The 20,188-nt window shown below is 45.3% G+C and overlaps 1 protein-coding gene across 1 annotated transcript in view; it reads right to left on the bottom strand.

The window, feature by feature from the left end:
* GLDC (glycine decarboxylase) overlaps positions 1–20,188 on the bottom strand; it is a 114,737-nt gene that overhangs the window by 84,434 nt on the left and 10,115 nt on the right. The window contains exon 3 of the mRNA XM_005581764.5: positions 6,233–6,368. Coding sequence (XP_005581821.1) covers positions 6,233–6,368 — 136 coding nt within the window. The remainder of the gene's footprint in view (positions 1–6,232; positions 6,369–20,188) is intronic.

Here is a 20,188-nt window from a genome sequence, read left to right as displayed (position 1 = left end):
GTCCAGGCTGGTCTCAAATTCCTGGGCTCAAGTGATCCTTCCATCTCAGCCTCACAAATTTCTGGGATAACAGGAGTGAGCCACTGTGCCAAGGCTTAATCTTACTAATTTTCTACAGTCATGCATGGCTTAACAGAAACGTGTTCTGAGAAATCCATCATTAGGTGATTTAGTCATTGTTGTGTGAACCTCAAAGAGTGTACTTACACGTACTTAGAAGGTATAGCCTACTACACACCTAGGCTACATGGCATAGCCTATCACTCCCAGGCTACCAACATGTACAGCACGTAACTGTACTGAATACTATAGGCAATTGTAAAACAATGGTTAAGTATTTGTGTTTCTAAATACAGAAAAGTTACAGTAAAAATACAGAAATACAATTTTATGGGACCACTGTAATATACACAATCTGTCAGTGACCAAAATATCACTACACAGGGCATGAGTGTACTTGTGAATGGGGACAAATAACTAAACCTCGCTCTAGCCAGTATCTCTTGGCTCTCAGTGGAAATAACATCGTCTATATGAGAGATTTTTCTTAACGCTCAAATCAGACTAATGTACTGCCAAAGATTATTCAAGTGAATAATAGCAACCGTAAATTAGCATCTGTAAGTTATTTTGAATTTATAAGAACACTCAAAAACTTTTAAAATCCCTAGTTTTCTGTCTATATGTGTCTATGTGTTTTAAGACTCAGTATACAGGCTAGGTGTGGTGGCTCACACCTGTCAGCACTTTGGGAGGAAAATCTCTTGGGGCAAGTAGTTCAAGATCAGCCTGGGCAACATAGAGAAACCTTGTCTCTATTAAAAATTAAAAAAAAAAAAAAAATTAGCCTGCCGAGAAACCTGTAAGCCCCACTTACTCAGGAGGCTGAGGTGGGAGGATTAGGTGAGCCAAGGAGTTCCAGTTTACAGTGAGCTATTAGAGCACCACTGTGTGCTAGTCCAGGTGACAGACAGAGACCCTGTCTAAAAAAAAAACAACTTAGTATTTAACCAGTATTTTCTTTTCCTTTTTCTTTTTTTTTTTTTTTTTTGAAACGGAGTCTCACTGTCACCCAGGCTAGAGTGCAGTGGTGCAATCTCCACTCACTGTAGCCTCCTCCTCCTGGGTTCAAGTGATTCTCCTCCTTCAGCCTCTCGAGTATTACAGGTGCCGAGATTACAGGTGCCCACCACTATGCCTGGCTACATTTTTTTTTGTATTTTTTGTAGAGAGATGGTTTCGCCATGTTGGCCAGGCTGGTCTCAAACACCTGACCTCAACTGATCTGCCCACCTCGGCCTCCCAAAGTGCTGGGATACAGGTGTGAGCCACCGCACTTGGCCTAATCAGTATTTTCTTTTCTGTTGTTTGTATACAGGCTTGTGCTATGCTACCCAGGCTGGAGTGCAGTGGCTGTTCACAGGTGCAATGATTGGGCACTACAGCCTCAAACTTCTGGACTCATGTGATCTTCCTGCCTCGGCCTCCCAAGGAGCTGGAACCACAGGCACAAGCCACCATGCCTGGCTTAAGATCAGTATTTTCAGTGACCCACTGGCTCTTGAAAAGTTGGAGTTTTTTTTCATTTTCATCTTCAAAAAAATGTTTAAAGCATATGCTGATAGACCTTTCCCAAAAGGACTTCCCCAGAATTCTATTTAGATATTATTACATATTTCCACTTAAAAACTATTTATTCTAATTAGTTACATCTTTTTCATCCCTTATGTAATATTTCTCTCTCAACCCTTTTATAAGTCCAAGGTGAGGTTAATGTTATTTAGCACTGCTAAAGGTAGAGACCTTTAAAATTGTTGTTTTGCAAAGATGCCAAATATGTAATCTCACTCCTTTCACTGTAAACTTCTTGTATTAGTCTATAGGTTTTTGGCACTACTGAAATAAAACAGGTATTAATGCTCTTAACAATGATCTATTAAAGGACAGTAAGCCTCGGATCTGAGGGATGATAAATAACCCTCATTTCAGGAGAAAAATGCTATCAAAAGGCCTGCCATCATGTTTACAAGAGTTTGACTCAATTAGGTAAAACATAGTGATTAAGAAAATGTGTCTGTGATCTATAAAGTCTATGTTCCAACTGACTAACTCAACTGGTTTGTTCCTAAATATATTTTAACATATAAAAAGGTATCTGCACATCCAAGAAGGCATTTAGCTCAGCTCAAACAGGAGGCTTGATATATTCAACATGGCATTAACATTTCACCCAAAATATTCAGTGTTCTCTATCATTTTGACTGTCTTTTGGAATTAATTGGGAAAGGGGGTCATGGGGGTTTGCAGGACAAACACTCCTGAGATTCTCTCATTTTAACCCTGCTGCCAAAATTATACCAAACAGAAATAGCTACAAGGAAAATGTAAATGTTCTGATGTTATCAGTAGTTGAAAATTTGGGGCTGGGCGCGGTGGCTCACGCCTGTAATCCCAGCACTTTGGGAGGCCGAGGCGGGCGGATCACAAGGTCAGGAGATCGAGACCACGGTGAAACCCCGTCTCTACTAAAACTACAAAAAATTAGCCGGGCGCGGTTGTGGGCGCCTGTAGTCCCAGCTACTCGGGAGGCTGAGGCAGGAGAATGGCGTGAACCCGAGAGGCGGAGCTTGCAGTGAGCCGAGATCGCGCCACTGCACTCCAGCCTGGGCGACAGAGGGAGACTCCGTCTCAAAAAAAAAAAAAAAAAAAGAAAATTTGGAATAGTGAACCCCGTAAAATAAATTCTAGACCTGACGTAAATTGTCTTTCAAGAGCCCAAATGTTTGTTTTCTTTCGAGGCTATGTCATCCATTTATTTTCCCCTCACGTCACCGGAATTTGTTGGTTCCATCTCTATGGAAACCATTCAGAAGGATGATAATGTGAAGTCTACCACCCACATATGCACAGCCCTCCCTATCAGCACTGGTGGGGTGCAGTATCACTCTCTGGTTCAGATCAGCTTTCAGAGAATAGAAAGAAACAGTATTTAGAATGCACCCGAAAAACAAATGAAAAGTATAGGACAACATCATCTCTTTCTCAAAACACTGGCTGCTCCTACAGTAAATTAACATCCGCCCACAGCCAGAAAGCAATATGGTGAATATTCTGTATAGTCACCAAGAGTAAAGGCTGCTGGCCAGTATTCAGACGGCTGGAATGCTGCAGCCCGTTCATGTACTTTTGAGGCTTTTCTTAAGGGGGAAGAGAAACAGGCCATTTTCTTTTGAAATTAACCTTGGAGTTTACCATTCAATTTTTTTTACCAATACCACAATTAAAAAGAAGCCTTCATGAATGCAAACACATTCACATACACTACAGAGAAATTAGTTCTTTGATTTTCCTGTCCCCTTATTAATAAAGTGGAACATACTGAAACTAGGAGTTATGTACAGAGACAGCAATACAGGAATGATTGTGCTGAGACATCTGGCTCCTATAATGATAAAAATAATTGCATCTAGGACAAAGCGCATGCACGCACCAGGATTATGTTTGGAATGATGGAAAAGCAGACAAAGATGCAAAGTGTTGATCAAATTGTTAACACTCATTGATTGGGAGCATGTACTTGGGTATTTCAAAAGCTCCTGTTGATGCGACTTATGATTTCCCATTAGTGAAACCTGAATTGCCTTTAGGAAAGTTGGTTTTTACATATGTTAATCTGAAAGCCAGTATGTGCCCCTTGCTAGGAATACCTTTGAACTGCAGAGGCAACAACTTACTCTGTCCTCATATCATGATGATCCTGCTAGAAATTAAAGTTATCTCTTCCACAAACTAACTTTTAAAAAATCACCTGGGAATTATCATCATACTTCATCTATATTTGATTTGTTTCCATGCTGGAAATGAAAAGTGTACACCTATATTTTCAAACAAGATGTCTTCCTTTTAAGACTAAAAATTTTGCCGGGCGCGGTGGCTCAAGCCTGTAATCCCAGCACTTTGGGAGGCCGAGACGGGCGGATCACGAGGTCAGGAGATCGAGACCATCCTGGCTAACACGGTGAAACCCCGTCTCTACTAAAAAATACAAAAAACTAGCCGGGCGCGGTGGCGGGCGCCTGTAGTCCCAACTACTCGGGAGGCTGAGGCAGGAGAATGGCGTGAACCCGGGAGGCGGAGATTGCAGTGAGCTGAGATCCGGCCACTGCACTCCAGCCTGGGCGGCAGAGCGAGACTCCGTCTCAAAAAAAAAAAAAAAAAAAAAAAAAAAAGACTAAAAATTTTAAGTCTTAAAATTTCATTTGAAATAAAATTTTAACTCAATGTTTCTGGTGTCTAAAATGGCACCAATCCAAAAAGATGGGAAAGAAGGGCTTAGGAGTCCCCACCTTTCCTCCTCCACAGTTAGACATTATTTCCCAATGAACAGAAGAGGCAGATGTCCTGAACTCCCCAGGCTGGAGTGCAATGCTGCAATCTCGGCTCACCACAACCTCCGCCTCCCAGGTTCAAGCGATTCTTCTGCCTCAGCCTCCCAAGTAGCTGGGATTATAGGCATGTGCCACCATGCCCGACTAATTTTGTATTTTTAGTAGAGACGGGGTTTCTCCATGTTGGTCAGGCTGGTCTCAAACTCCTGACCTCAGGTGATCCACCCGCCTCAGGCTCCCAAAGTGCTGGGATTACAGGCATGAGCCCCCGCGCCTGGCCTATTTGATTATTTACATCATACAGCAAACAGCAATGGAAAACAATGAAATAGCATGGAAGTGGACTAGAAGTATTTTCTCAAATGCAGGAGAAATGCTTTCAGTGTTGTTCTATCAGTGAGGGCTGGAGTGGGCAGGAGACATAAACATGGATGGACAGACACACACACACACACACACACACACACACACACCCCACCATCAGTGAGGACCAGAGTGGACAGGAGACAGACACAGATGGACACACACACACACACACACACACACACACACCCCTAGAAGTAGGAGTGATGGCCGGGTGCGGTGGCTCATGCCTGTAATTCCAGTACTTTGGGGGCCGAGGTGGGTGGATCACGAGGTCAGGAGTTCAAGACCAGCCTGGCCAAGATGGTGAAACCCTGTCTCTACTAAAAATGCAAAAAATTAGCCAGGCGCTGTGGCTGGCGCCTATATTCCCAGTTACTCTGGAGACTGAGGCAGGAGAATCGCTTGAACTCGGAGGGCAGAGGTTGCAGTGTGCTGAGATTGTGCCACTGCACTCCAGCCTGGGCGACAGAGTGAGACTCTGTCTCAGGGAGAAAAAAAAAAGGAGTGACTTATCTAACTGTTGAGGTGAGACTGGAATAAGTAACTGAGCATGCATAGCTCAGGCCTCTCTCTTATCTTTTCTAGAAGAGCCTGTCTACAGAATGCACATGTTCTCTTTCTCTAGAAAGTGCTAGCAATAAAGCTGATATTATGATCTCTAACACTATGTCTTTTTGTCAGTCAGTTGTGAATCAAAAATTTTGGGGGTGGAAGGGGAAGGGAACACGATTATCTGTCCCCCTTAAAAATCCTGACAGAAGAGCCGGGTGTGGTGGCTCATGCCTGTAATCCCAACACTTTGGGAGGCCGAGGTGGGCAGATCACCTGAGGTCAGGAGTTCAAGACCAACATGGTGAAACCCCGTCTCTACTAAAAATACAAAATTAGTCCAGCATATGGCGTGCACCTGTAATCCCAGCTACTTGGGAGGCTGAGGCAGGAGAATTGCTTGAACCTGGGAGGCAGAGGTTGCAATGAGCCAAGATCACGCCACTGTACTCCAGACTGGGATACACAGCAAGACTCCATCTGGGCAGGGTGGTCAGGTGGACAGAAGACGGTGGACCAAGATTCTCTCCCAGACTCCACCACTGACTCACTGAGACAGCTCAGAAGTAGCCTAAGTCCCAGGGTCTCCAAGGAGGAGTAAAGCCCTGAATCTACCCACCTGCAGGTTTCACATCTTACAAATACAGCACAGAAATTAAGTTGGAGAAGAGGAAGAGATGACCAGATCCACAATTTAGCATCCTAGCAGATTTTATGGGACTAGAAGTAGGAAGAAACTTCTATTTCCTCAACATTTGAGCAAGAACATTTCCCAATCCGGAGAAACCTGGTAGGCTCCCGGAGGTTGGAGACAGCACTGGGGGGTGGGTGTCAGTGTGGAGTCTCTGAGACTGCCAGGGGACAGATGGAGGATGGAGAGAATTATGCAAATCATAGTAGTCCTGTTCCTGAACCGAGAAATACATTACCATCCTGAGTTCTCCAGTAAGTTCCGCAAAATCGTCTGTGGCACTGAGCAGTTATAATAGCCCATGCCAATATATGATCTCCAGATCTGGTTTTTGCTTGAAATGGCATGCAGAGTTGCAAGGATTTCATTTTCACCTGATTGTGGGAAAAAGAGAAATGTTACAGAGAGAAGATGTCTCAGAAAGGAGCTCTAATTACAGTTTAAAACCCTCACTTTGTTTGAATATTTATGAGAGAATAACTATATGGAAAATGTTTTTTTTTTTTTTTTTTTTTTTTTTTTGAGACAGAGTCTTGCTCTGTCGCCCAGGCTGGGGTGCAGTGGCCGGATCTCAGCTCACTGCAAGCTCCGCCTCCCGGGTCTATGCCATTCTCCTGCCTCAGCCTCCCGAGTAGCTGGGACTACAGGCGCCCGCCACTTCGCCCGGCTAGTTTTTTTTTTTGTATTTCTTAGTAGAGACGGGGTTTCACCGTGTTAGCCAGGATGGTCTCGATCTCCTGACCTCGTGATCCGCCCGTCTCGGCCTCCCAAAGTGCTGGGATTACAGGCTTGAGCCACCGCGCCCGGCCTGGAAAATGTTAAGAGTCTTCCATCCAACCAACACTAAGTACTGTATGCGATATCTCAAAAAAAAAAATTCCCAAACAACACTCAATTTCTCCTCAAGGTTGGCCCCTCGTCATTGTTTTGACTCTTCCTTATTCAGTTCTGTTTGCTAGAATTGCCCATTTTTACACTTGCCTCATTCCAGGCTTTTTCTGTTCCCTTTCTGTTTCTGCTGTATATACGCTAAATAAAAATTCTGTCTTACTCCCAGTAAAATACTGTGTTTTACCTTCTAAACTGCCTTATACTCTCTGGAAGTAGACACGGCTTCAGTCTAATTAACACATAACCTACATTTTCTCTAAAACTGTTCTACTCAGTTACACATTCCTCCTTTGTGTCACTGAAACGGCAACTTATAAAAAGGCCATCACCCAAAAATAGAAAATATCAGTTGTAATCAAAGACCCTCATGCAAAGCTGGGGACAGTGGCTCACACCTGTAATCCCAGAACTTTGAGAGGCTGAGGTGGGCGGATCGCTTGTGCTCAGGAGTTCAAGTCCAGCCTGGGCAACACGGTGAAACCCCGTCTCCACCAAAAATGCAAAAAATTAGCCAGGCGTGGTGGTTCGCACCTGTGGTCCGGGATTCTTGGGAGGCTGAGGTGGGAGGATCACATGAGCCTGGGAGGTGGAGGTTGTAGTGAGCTAAGATGGCGCCACTGCACTCAAACCTGGGTGACAGAGTGAGACCCCCATCTCAAAAACAAAACCAAAAACCAAAAACACCCTCATGCAGTTTCTACCAGCATTCTCATGAAGGCACTTTGGTAATTAAGAAGTATAAACGTACTTGGATGCAGGTGGGACCCTTTCTCGGGTCATTCGTATAATAACAAAATAATAATAGCATTTGATATTTATTGAACATTATTCTGCCAGGAATTGTACCATATGCTTTTCATGCGGCCTGGGACACTGAGGATTGAAGACAGTCATTTGGCCGGGGTCACACAACTTTAAATTAAAGGATTACTAATCCAGTCTCACACTTTAATCCATTGGACTAAATTGAGAGTTGCTACATGGACAGCTCTTACACTGAAGGGTACCCCTTTTTTTTTTTTTTTTTTGAGAGGGAGTCTTGCTCTGTCACCCAGGCTGGAGTGCAGTGGCTTGATCTTGGCTCACTGCAACCTCTGCCTCCCAGGTTCAAGTGATTCTTCTGCCTCAGCCTCCTGAGTAGGTGGGACTACAGGTGCACACCACCACACCCGACTAATTTTTGTATTTTTAGTAGAGACAGGGTTTCACCATATTGGCCAGGCTGGTCTCAAACTCCTGACCTTGTGATCCACTCACCTCAGCCTCCCAAAGTGCTGGGATTACAGGCGTGAGCCACCGTGCCCAGCCACTGAAGGGTACTTTTTAGATACAAATGACATCATATGGTTCTTTATTTGCCTCTCTGCATAGAGATAGATTGTGTTACTAAAATTTAACTGGGATTTAACTACTTAGGCAAATGTCTGTCTCCTTTAAGATCTTCTTAGGGACTCAGTCACTTAACTCTGGGAAATGATTTATTTTATTGTTCCCTTATCAGAGAAAAATGTAGATACAGCAAAATCCAAGACAGCAAACTGGCAAGAAGACACTTAACATGTTTTAACCCTACTGAACTCTATCTGAATATTATTTGCATCAATCTTTATCCTCAGGTAAAATACTTTCACCCTCCACCACACACACACACACAAACATACACACACTCCCCACTCCACATGCTTTCCCAGGAAATAAATTCACAGGAGATATGGTACTTTGCCAGAGTAGAGTAAGAAAGAAAAGAGTGGATAGTCTTGAAGGTATTAGTTCCATGAGTAATATAATCTACCTTATGGCAGATGATCTTGCCTTCTTCCACTGAAAGTTTAGGAAATAAGTAAAAATGCAATAAACCCACATCTGAGAAGATAGGCAAGGATAGCATCCCTAGGAACAATCATGCAAGAAGTCCAGTCACCTCCCAAATAATCTTCTTAGGGGCAGAATGATTCAGACGCCCAGTAGGAGGAAAGATTAATTAGCGGTGCCTTGTAGGCGAGTCCGGCTTCAATTATGATCCTGTGCAGGGGGGACAGGTCCCTGTTCCACACCGGTCCAGCTCTCCAATGACAACAGCCTGTGAAGGGCTCTATCTGTCAAACTGAGTTTAGCCTTTGGAAATCAAGCTGGAGAATATGATTCTTTTTACAATATAAGAAGATAATTCTACTGATGGTGTGGAAAGGTCACTGAGGGGAGACCCTGGCCCAGGGAGATACGGTAAGAGGCCAGCACTATAGTTCAGGAGAGAGATGGGTAAGAGGAGTGTTATGAGTTGAACTGTGTTCCCAAAAATGATACTTTCAAATCCTAACCCCATGGTACCTCTGACTACAACCTTACTTGAAAATAGGGTCTCCACTGATGTAATCAAGTTAAAATGAGATCATGCTGGATTAGGGTCAGCCCTAATCCAATGATTGGTGTCCTTATAAGAAGAGCAAAATTGGGACATGCAGACACACACGCAAGAAGAACGCCATATTTGAAGGCAGCAGAGGTTGGAGCAATGCATCCACAGGCCGAGGAGTGCCACGGACTGCTAGCAACCCCCAGAAGCTGGGAGAGAGGCAGGGAACTGATCCTCCTTCAGAGCTCCCAGAAAGGAGCCAACCCTGCCAACATCTTGATTTCTGACTACGGAACTGGGAGCGAACAGGCTCCTGTTGTTTAAGCCACCTAGTTTGTGGTACTATAGTACGTGGCAGCCACAGAAAACGAATAAAGAAACTATATCAGTCATTTTTAAGAGACATGATAATACTCTTGGGCCCAGCTGACCAGTTAAAAAAGTCTCGGGGGCCGGGCGCGGTGGCTCAAGCCTGTAATCCCAGCACTTTGGGAGGCCGAGACGGGCGGATCACGAGGTCAGGAGATCGAGACCATCCTGGCAAACACGGTGAAACCCCGTCTCTATTAAATACAAAAAACTAGCCGGGCGAGGTGGCGGGCGCCTGTAGTCCCAGCTACTTGGGAGGCTGAGGCCGGAGAATGGCGTGAACCCGGGAGGCGGAGCTTGCAGTGAGCTGAGATCCGGCCACTGCACTCCAGCCTGGGTGACAGAGCGAGACTCCGTCTCAAAGACAAAAAAAAAAAAAAAAAAAAAAAGTCTTGGGTTGGCCGGGCGCAGTGGTTCACACCTGTAATCCCAGCACTTTGGGAGGCTGAGGCAGGAGGATCACTTGAGGTCAAGGAGTTCAAGACCAGCCTGGCCAACATGGTGAAACCCCGTCTCTACTAAAAACACAAAAATCAGCTGGGCCTGGTGGCGTGCGCCTGTAATCCCAGCTACTTCAGAGGCTGGAGCAGGAGAATTGCTTGAGCCCGGGAGGTGGAGGTTGCAGTGAACCGAGATCACGCCAATGCACTCCAGCCTGGGCGACAGAGCGAGACACTGTCTCCAAAAAAAAAAAAAAGGCTCAGGTGAACTCCAGCACTTTGCCAGACACGGTTTCCCACACATCATTAAGATTCTACTAGTGGAAGTAATCGACCCCCATAGTACCATTCTCTTTACTAACCAACATCATCCACTGGCGTAAGAGAGCTGGTGCTAGGGTACTGGAATGTGTTGGAAGTCTGTGCAGAGGGGTGCAGCAACCTCCCCCACAGTCCCTCAGAGTGACGCGGCCAGAGGTCAAACCAGCAGGCCAAACCAGCACCACCAGTTATCTAGCCCAAAGATTTGCACTGATTGCTCTCTCACTCACATGGCCTGGCATGGGAAAGGAAAGCAGTATAGCCTTGCAGTCAGGTTGTTCCACAAGCAGCATGGCTGAGAGAACCAACTCAATGGCTGACTGTTAATTGGCTGCATACTTGGAGAAAACTAATATAATAGTAGTTGAAATAATTAGAAATAGCTAAATGGACATTGGTGGGAGCCAAAAGGGTTATTTAAACCAACAGTCCCCATAGTGAGTGAAAACTGCTAACGTAATTCTTCCAGTGCAGGACTCTCCTTCCTCATACCCAGCCCCAGGAGACAAAATAGGATTAGAGAGATAGGAATTTGGCTATTGTGCCAAGAGCCACAATCCCTAGTGAGGGACTGTAGCAAAAATCTAGCTCTCGCCCCGTATAGAGGTGCTCAAATGTGTTGTTTTGATTTTGCTTGTAGACTTTTGGAAGGTCTTTTTACCGTGGTTTTATTTTCCACTCCTGTGATAGTAGCCCTCGCTGTTAGGTGACTTCCCACTGATAGGAAAGGTGGGGTTAAAGTTGTATGGGTCTGCAGCAGAGGCCGCCTCCTGGGAAGGAGTAGATAGGCTCTCACCCAAAGGAAGGGGAAGAGTAGGATCCACGTTTTCTGAAAAATGCACTTCAAGGACTCAGATTCAGGAAAGTCATGGAGGTGACAGAAGGCCTGGAGCTCGGGGCTAGAAGCTGAGAAGAATCCTAAACTAAACCAAACTCCAGATCGCTTCCCTCTGAGAACACAAAATGCCACCCCTCTGCCTGCCTTCAGCAAAAATCTGCACTGTCGCCCCATATAGAGGTGCTCAAATGTGTTTAGATTTTGCTTGTAGACTTTTGGAGGTCTTTTTACTATGGTTTTATTTTCCACTCCTGTGATAGTAGCCCCAGCTGTTACGTTCATTCCCACTGATAGGAAAGGTGGGGTTAAAGTTTTACAGGTCAGCAGAGGCCACCTCCTGGGAAGGAGTAGATAGGATCTCACCCAAAGGAAGGGGGAGGCTAGGATCCCACGAAGGGGGTGGGGCACCGCTCTAGTCCTGACAATTAGCTCCGGGAGACCAGTCAAGAAGCTCAATTGACTACAGAAGGAGCAGGATTGAAATAAAAGATAAAAAATAAAAAGAAGCAGCTCAATTGAACACGAGTGTTGTGGAAGGTGAAAATGGTAGTTTATTTTTTCACTTGACAGAAGAAGGAACACAAGAACTAAGATGATGGTGCCTGCCACTGTGTTTCAAGATTGACCACTTTTATGCTGCTGGGTCTTTATAATTAATTGTTTTGTTCTTCATTTATATTAATTGGCCTTTTAAAAATTTCAAGTGTTTCATTCAAATGTGAAAATCATCAGAGCTACTATGGGGGATGGTGATGTCTGGAGTCCCGAGACTCTCAAGTAGAAGAGAGATTTGAATTTTCCTTTCACAAGAAAACCCGTTCCCTCATACCTCTCTGCAGAGCTGTCCAGGAGGTAATAGGTAAAGGTCAAGCCCCTTGTGAGAGAGCCCTGAGTACAGCCCAGTTCCCATCTCCCTCCCTTCAGTCTCCACCTGCCACTCAGGCAGTGTTCCTGCCCTGCCCCATGTCCTCAAACAGTTAAGGAAGAGAAGATGTCACATTAGACCAGCCAGGAACCCACTGGCCCGATCCACATGAGTTCCGGGTCTCCAGATACAAATCAGCATCCTGCAGAGCAGCCACTGATGTCTTACACACTTGAATCAAACACCTGAAAATTTTAAAAGGCAAACTAGTGGGCCGGGTGCAGTAGCTCATGCCTGCAATCCCAGCACTTTGGGAGGCCGAGGCAGGTGGATCACAAGGTCAGGAGATCAAGACCATCCTGGCTAACACAGTGAAACCCCACCTCTACTAAAAATATTTTAAAAATTAGCCAGGCGTGGTGGCAGGTGCCTGTAGTCCCAGCTACTCAGGAGGCTGAGGCAGGAGAACGGCATGAACCCGGGAGAGGGAGGTTACAGTGAGCCGAGATCGTGCCACTGCACTCCAACCTGGGCGACAGAGCAAGACTCCATCTAGGAAAAAAAAAAAAAAAAGGCAAACTAGCTTAAATAAAGAACAAAACATCTATAAGACCCAGAAGCATAAAAGATGTCAAACATGAGACAAAGAAGTTTCTAAGGCGATAAATACATACTCTAGTCTCTATAGGACTAGCCAAACTTCTCAAGTACCTGTGAACTCTGTCCCTATCCAGCTTGGGACTAATGAGTTTTCCTGGATTGGTTCTCATGATAGCCTGGTAGTTATGCCCAATTTTACCTTCTGTTGAGAACAAAGTGAGTTAATAGAATGAGCTGTCCCCTATACAACAAGTTAATGGACACTTTTGAGCCATTAAGGGCAGGTCCCTAGTCATGCTTCTTTCCATTCACTCATCCATCACCCAACGCTACAAAATTTCCCAAGGAAAAATTCCCAGCTAGAAGCCAAGACTGTCTGTGACTTGATGAACAGAGGGGTAAGCTTACTGTGATAAAATCTAAGACCTCAGGCTTCCACAGCCACATATAATAAAAATAATTCCCCAAACATACAGCCTAGTTAGTGTCTGAATTGTTTCAAATGTTTGTTCACTGGTTGCCATTTCTCAGACCCACTCATGAAATGCCAGATCTGCAGGAGAGCCAGCCCAGTGTACCTAGAAGCCCAGAGTTTGAGTTACTTTGATGTCAAGACAGCAATAGATGCAGAGAAAAGGAGAGAAGACAGAAAAGTCCATGTTCAGAGATCTACCTGCTGAACCAACCTGAAATTGAACTTCACAGAATCCAGTCTTTAAGTCCAAATTAAGGGACATGATGATGTCTAAATAAAACCCCAAATCCTAACTAAGCACACAATTCACACCTCTTCTGCTGTGGAAAAGAGCTCCCTTTCTAGAGGAAACTGTATGGGGTCCTTAAATCCCAAAGTGGCAGCCTTTTCCTCCTGCGTAGCAAAAGAAGCATTCTGAGAAACGATTGTGCCATCCAAACCTTGGGCAGCAGATGGGAAAGGGAAAAAGAAAACTAGATTTTCCCACCAGAGCAAAGCTCACAGCAGAGCACATTCCTCACACTTTTCCTTTCAACTGGACAAAACCAGCTTGCTCCTGTGCACAAGCCTAATTCCTGAACATGAACTAAAACGAAACTAACCAGCAGGGAAAGAGACCAAATGAGAAAGGGGGGCGTCCATTAAGAAATGATTGAAGGCCGGGGACAGTGGCTCACGCCTGTAATCCCAGCACTTTGGGAGGCTGAGGCAGAAGGATTGTTTGAGCCCAGGAGTGTAAGCCTGACCAACATAGTGAGACCTTGTCTCTACCAAAAAAAATCAAAGAATGAGGCAGGGGGATTGGTTGAGCCCAGGAGGTCAAGGCTGCAGTGAGCTGTGATTGCGCCAATGCACTCCCACCTGGGTGACAGAGTGAGACCCTGCCTAAAGAAAAAGAAACACTTGGAGACAAGACGTCATCTTCCAGATGCTTGCCTACAGCTATGCAGGGCAGCCAGCAACTGTGCATTATTTTGCACTCTCGGCCATGAAGGAATTCAGGCAATCCTTCAGGAACCTACACAGTAAGTACTTTTCTTGCAGAATAAATGCCTGCTTCTGACCTTGTTTATTCTTCTGCCTCAGAGCATTGCATAATCTCCTGGTCCTAATGTACCAAGAACAGAGTTCAGTGGCCTCTAGGTATCACTTCCTAAGAACTGCAGGTAAGAACTTGCACTGCTGCTGCTTCTCAGAATTTTGTCTTTACATCATTCCACATAAGAGCCTTGCTATAGCAACTCCCTTGCCATTGCGCCTAAAATAGCAACAGTTTTGCACTAACCAATGCACCAAATAAATGCTTTCCAATAGCAATAAGATGATTTTGCTGTTAAATTTTCTTTTTTCGAGATGAAGTCTTACTCTGTCGCCCAGGCTGGAATGCAATGGCACGATCTCGGCTCACTGCAACCTCCGCCTCCTGGGTTCAAGCGATTCTCCTGCCTCAGCCTCCTGAGTAGCTGGGATTAGAGGCGCCCGCCATCACGCCCAGCTAATTTTTGTATTTTTAGTGGACATGGGGTTTCAGCATATTGGACAGGCTGGTCTTGAACTCCTGACCTCAGGTGATCTGCCCGCCTCAGCCCCCAATAGCTGTTAAATTTTCAATACATTACTAGGACTAGGTTTTAATATCCTATTTATGTAAATTTCCACAAGAACTGGAAAAGTGTCATTAACATGGACAGTCAATCTGTATGAGTCAAGATACCTGCTACAACTAAACACACACACACATACACACATTGTTTCCCATCCTTAACCCATTACCCCAAACACAACCCTACAATTTCTTTTGGCCTCAATTATAAGGGAAAATGTATTCAGGTTTTGGTTTTTGCTTCTTTGACAATCTAAAATTGCTATACCTAAAGTTTTACACTATATATATACATATACACATACAATATTATGTTATCATTTATATTTTTTAAATAATTATATATGCATATGTTTATATATTAGCAGAACATCTTTGCGATGATTCACAAGAAATTGAGAATAAATAGAAGATAATAGATGTGGGAGGGAGGCTTGCTTTTCACTGTATATCTTTTTTTTTTTCTTTTTTTTAAGAGAGACAAGGTCCCGTGATGTTTCCCAGGCTGGTTTCAAATCCTGGCCTCAAGCAATCTTCCAGTCTCAGCCTCCCAAAGTGCTGGGATTACAGGCATGAGCCACGCCGCCTGGTCTCCCTGTAGATATTTTTGTGCTTTTGAGTTTTGAACAATGTGTCTATATTGTTTATTTGAAATTAACATTAAAATGTTGCATGTAGAATGAAATCCTCCTTGTAAAATACATGGGTATGCGGGTGTATACGCCATCAGTCCTGGGCTTCGGCAGGCCATCCACAAAGCATGGTTCTGGGGGGCCCAGCCAGCAGCACCTCACACACAGCAGCCACTAACTGCGTGAGAGCCTCCCTCACTCTTCGCCCTCCATGTGCTTGGCAAGACACTAGGAAAAGGTCTCCAAGGAAGTCATCAGGACTGAAAACCAACACACTCATATTTGAATTTGCCCAATGTCACCAATTTGAGAAAGGCCTTTCTCTGCTAGAGGGTAAGGGGAAAGCTGGGGCCGGAATGTGAGGACAGAGACTGCCTGGGCAGATTGTTCTTGCCAACATCTTAATCCTTGGCTGTAAATCTGCGCAGGAACCATGGCATGGGGCTAGGTGTCAATCAAGATAAACAAACCATGAATGACAGCACAGCAGGACTTTCTCTTCTTTCTGAAGGGAATTCAGAATTTGGATGCAAATTCCATCTGCATGCTGAGCCTTTCCCCAACATCATCCAGTCATTTATAGCACTCCTTTCTCTCCCCTATAGCCACCTGGATCAAGCCCACTTACCCAGTCCATAGACCCAACTCCCTATTACTTGTCAAGTTTCCTCCCTGGGCAGAGGAGGGTTTCACTACCTAAGTCAGCTGAATCACAGAATGTGTTGAATCATTCCAGGAAGCCAAGCCAATCCATACACTCTGCACAGTGTACAGAGGAAACTGAACCTAAAATCCTTGCAGACCGGCAGAGCTGTGCCATGTGTGAGGATGTGGTCAGGGCAGCAGCACGCTGGCCCAACCTGGGGCTCTGAGTCTCCTTGCTCTAATCCTGCCAGGCTCTTCCCTGTCTTCTTGCTCAGCCAATTAATACCACACCTCCTTCAGTCCTTCATGACCCTCAGGGGTTACCGCCCTCCTCAGGACATCTCCACTCAAAAGGAGCTGAGGCGTGTCCCATCTGTGTCTCTGATGACTCCATGGTTCCTTGTCTCTGTAGGAGTGAGCAGTCTCTGCAGCTATTCCTGATCACCCGAGAGATGCACAACTTCAGACCCTACTAGCTGTAGCAAAACCAAAACAACATTCACAGTGGGGAGTGGGACAAGTGATGCTATGTCTGTTATTTTACTCCTTGAACTTGGATCATACTCCTTCCTGTGGGAGGCCCCTTTTCATTTAATCTACAAATGTTTTTTAAAGAAATATACAGAGAAACATTGCAATTCATAGAATTTATCTGGAATACCAACTGACCTATGTAATGAGGCCAAATGCTGAGTTTGAAATGAGAATCAGTGGAAGTCCCAGAGGATTTGTTTTCTCTCTTTGCTGCCCCAAAGGTACATTGTCATGGCCTGCAGAGCAAGAACAAGAAGGGAAGGCTATGTCCTAAGAATCCAACTCAAACAATGTATCATGCTTGAGAAAAAGATAATTTTTTATAGATCAAAGGCATATGGGCCAGGCATGGTGGCTCATGCCTGTAATCCCAGCACTTTGGGAGGCTAAGCGGGGAGGATGGTTTGAACCCAGGAGTTTGAGACCAGTCTAGGCAACACAGCAAGACCCCCATCTCTACAAAATAAAATAAATTAGTCCATGTGGTGGCACATGCCTGTAGTCCAGTTACTTGGGAGGCTGAAGTGGGAGGATCTCTTGGGCCCAGGAGGTTGAGGCTGCAGTGAGCCATGATCATGCCACTGCACTCCAACCTGAGTGACAAAGTGAGACCCTGCCTCAAAAAAAAAAAAAAAAAAAAAGGCATATGGGGCCGGGCGCAGTGGCTCATGCCTGTAATCCCAGCACTTTGGGAGGCCGAGGTGGGTGGATCACAAGGTCAGGAGATCAAGACCATCCTGGCCAATATGGTGAAACCCCATGTCTGCTAAAAATACAAAAATTAGCTGGGCGCGGTGGCGCGTGCCTGTAATCCCAGCTACTCAGGAGGCTGAGGCAGGAGAATAGCTTGAACCAGGGAGTTGGAGGCTGCAGTGAGCCAAGATTGTGCCACTGCACTCCAGCCTGGTGACAGAGCGAGACTCCGTCTCAAAAAAAAGGCATATGGAGAAATTTGTGGTCCAACCCAGAATCACACCAAGTGAATTGTCATCTTTTATAGTAAATGCTCAGAAAATACAGGTGAATCAACATGTTGCAATGAAAATTCACCTAAACTTCCACATACAGCTAGCTCAATATTCCCAGGAACTCACCCGTTACAGAATCATGATGATAAATAATGCACAAATTGTTCCCACATTTGGTTCAACTACATCTCAAAGTGCATGAGCCTCAGAGAAACATTTATCAGTGGAAACCTGCAGCTATTAAGAAAGTTGTATAAAATAATGCAGTGTCTACAATAATTTCAGATTTTCCAAAATTTTATTTCTTCCTTGTTCAGTCAGTTAGCATGTTGATGATACAGGCATTGAGAATTCTTACTAAAATTCTCAGTTTGCATTTTTGTATAAATACTCTGGACTTACAAAAAGTAAAGCAAATTTGAGTCAAAATGAGATCAAAGTTATTCGTACATCATATAACTGACACTTGTTAAAACAAGGCACAGTGCTATTTAGTGGGGTGGGAAGAGGACATAAAGAATGGAAGTCACAACACAGATTCACCCACAGCAGCTCACGTCCCTGTTCTCTAGCACCCGCCCTCGTGCAGCCTGGGCCCTCACTCCCAGCCTCCTGAGGCTGGGTCACTGAGCTTCCAGGCAGAATGTGGGTGGGACTGCCCCACCTCTCTCTCAACCTCACTGAGCTGACCAACGGACCTTGAAGTCCTCCCCTTGGCTGAACTCAGTCACCACATTTCTCTGTTCCTACTTCCAGATCACTGACCGATGGTGGGGTGGAGGACACTCAAACAGGCCTTACAAATTCCCACCATTTAATCTCAGCAGACCCTGTCTGCTGGGCGATCGAGGGTCCTCACCACCCAGATGCTCTCAGCAGACCCTGCCTGCAGGCCGATCGAGGGTCCTCGCCACCCAGATGCACACAATAGCTCTTCTGAAATTCACTTTTCCCTAGTGCTCAATCTCAGCTTCCTGTCTCTCATGCAGAGAGATCGTCAGACCCTCAGACCCGTAGCCCCTCAACTCCTCCCACCTCGGAGGATCCTTATGTCTTTATGCAGACTTTCTTCCCTCTTCTGCCTAAGAAAGGTCCAGAATATGACACAGGGGTCCACAACTCACTGCCTGAAAATATATCCTCCTGCCTCTGATGACTTCATCTCAGACTGCCCTGCCTCTCTTCTTCTGCATGTTTTATTTCCCTATATCCTGGTTTCTACTTTCTTCCCCACACTCCATCCCTGGGAAATTTCACTAATTCTCACGAATTTATTCAGAAAACTCACTAAATCTGCAACTCCATCTCTTCTCTTTCTGGATCTCTAGACTCTACTTTCCAACTCTTGCTTCAATTGTTCCAAATGCATATTCCACGAATATCTCAAACCCAATTCTGCTCAAGACCCAATCTCTCCTTCCTCTTCTCCCTGTTACCCCTCTGTTAATGAATGACATCAACATCACTACCCCATCTAGAAACTGACTGACACCGCACCTCCTGCCTCTCTGGATCAACCACCATGTCTATACAAAAACCATGCTCCTGGCCAGGCATGGTGGCTCACACCTATAATCCCAGCACTTGAGAGGCTGAGGAGGGTGGATCACCTGAGGTCAGGAGTTGGAGACCAGCCTGGCCAACACAGCAAAATTCCATCTCTACTGAAAATACAAAAATGAGCTAGGTGTGTAATCCTAGCTACTTGGGAGGCTGAGGCGGGAGAATCGCTTGAACCTGGGAGGTGGAGGCTGCAGTGAGCTGGGATCATGCCACTGTACTCCAGCCTGGGCAACAGAGTAAGACTCTGTCTCAAAAAGAAAAAAACAAACAAACCCAAAACCATGCTCCTCACGCCTCTAATTCCAGCACTTTGAGAGGCCGAGGCAGGCAGGTTGCTTGAGCTCAGAAGTTCAAGACCAGCCTGGGAAACATGGTGAAACTCTGTCTCTACAAAAAATACAAAATTTAGCCGGGCATGGTGGCTCACACCAACAGTCCCAGCTACTAGGGAGGCTGAGGAGGGAGGATCGCTTGAGCCTGGGAGGCAGAGGTTGCAGTGCACCAAGATCATACCACTGCACTTGAGCCTAGGTGACATGGCCAGACCCTGTCTCAAAAAAACAAAAACAAAAAAACCGCCATGCTTCTCCTGGGCTGCCCCAAGCCAGTGACTAAGCTCTGCAGGAAAACTAATGCAGACTCATTCATTCTCTAGAGATATGAGACTCCTCCCACGGGCAGCTGTAGCTCCAGGACTCCATGTGGGCCTGATGGAAACTCTCTTAGATCTGTTCTGTACTGTAAGACTCTTTCTACCCGGTCTTCATTCTACTTCTCTCCCTTTCCACCAAAGTTAGACCTGCATTAGTTTGGAGGCTCCCCTGCCCTCTCCTGCTTCTACCCCCAATGAAAATGTCTTGTGTATCTAACATCATTTTGGTGTCTGCTACCTGGTGGACCTGAACTAATGCACATTGACATCTCACATGTAAAGTCTCCAATAGTCTCCCAGTTGGTTTCACTGCCTCTGATCTCAGAGGCACTCTGCAAAACACAGGATCAATCCTTCCACTTCTCCCTATAGTAACTTTTCCTGTCTACCCATTACTTAGAGGGGGAAAAATAAATCCCTTTTGGCTCTGAGCCCTCCATATTGT

This window comes from Macaca fascicularis, chromosome 15, assembly GCF_037993035.2.
Source record: "Macaca fascicularis isolate 582-1 chromosome 15, T2T-MFA8v1.1".
NCBI classification, from domain to species: domain Eukaryota; kingdom Metazoa; phylum Chordata; class Mammalia; order Primates; family Cercopithecidae; genus Macaca; species Macaca fascicularis.
The sequence above is the reverse complement of the archived record's forward strand: the minus strand, read 5'-3'. Positions and strand labels throughout refer to the sequence as shown.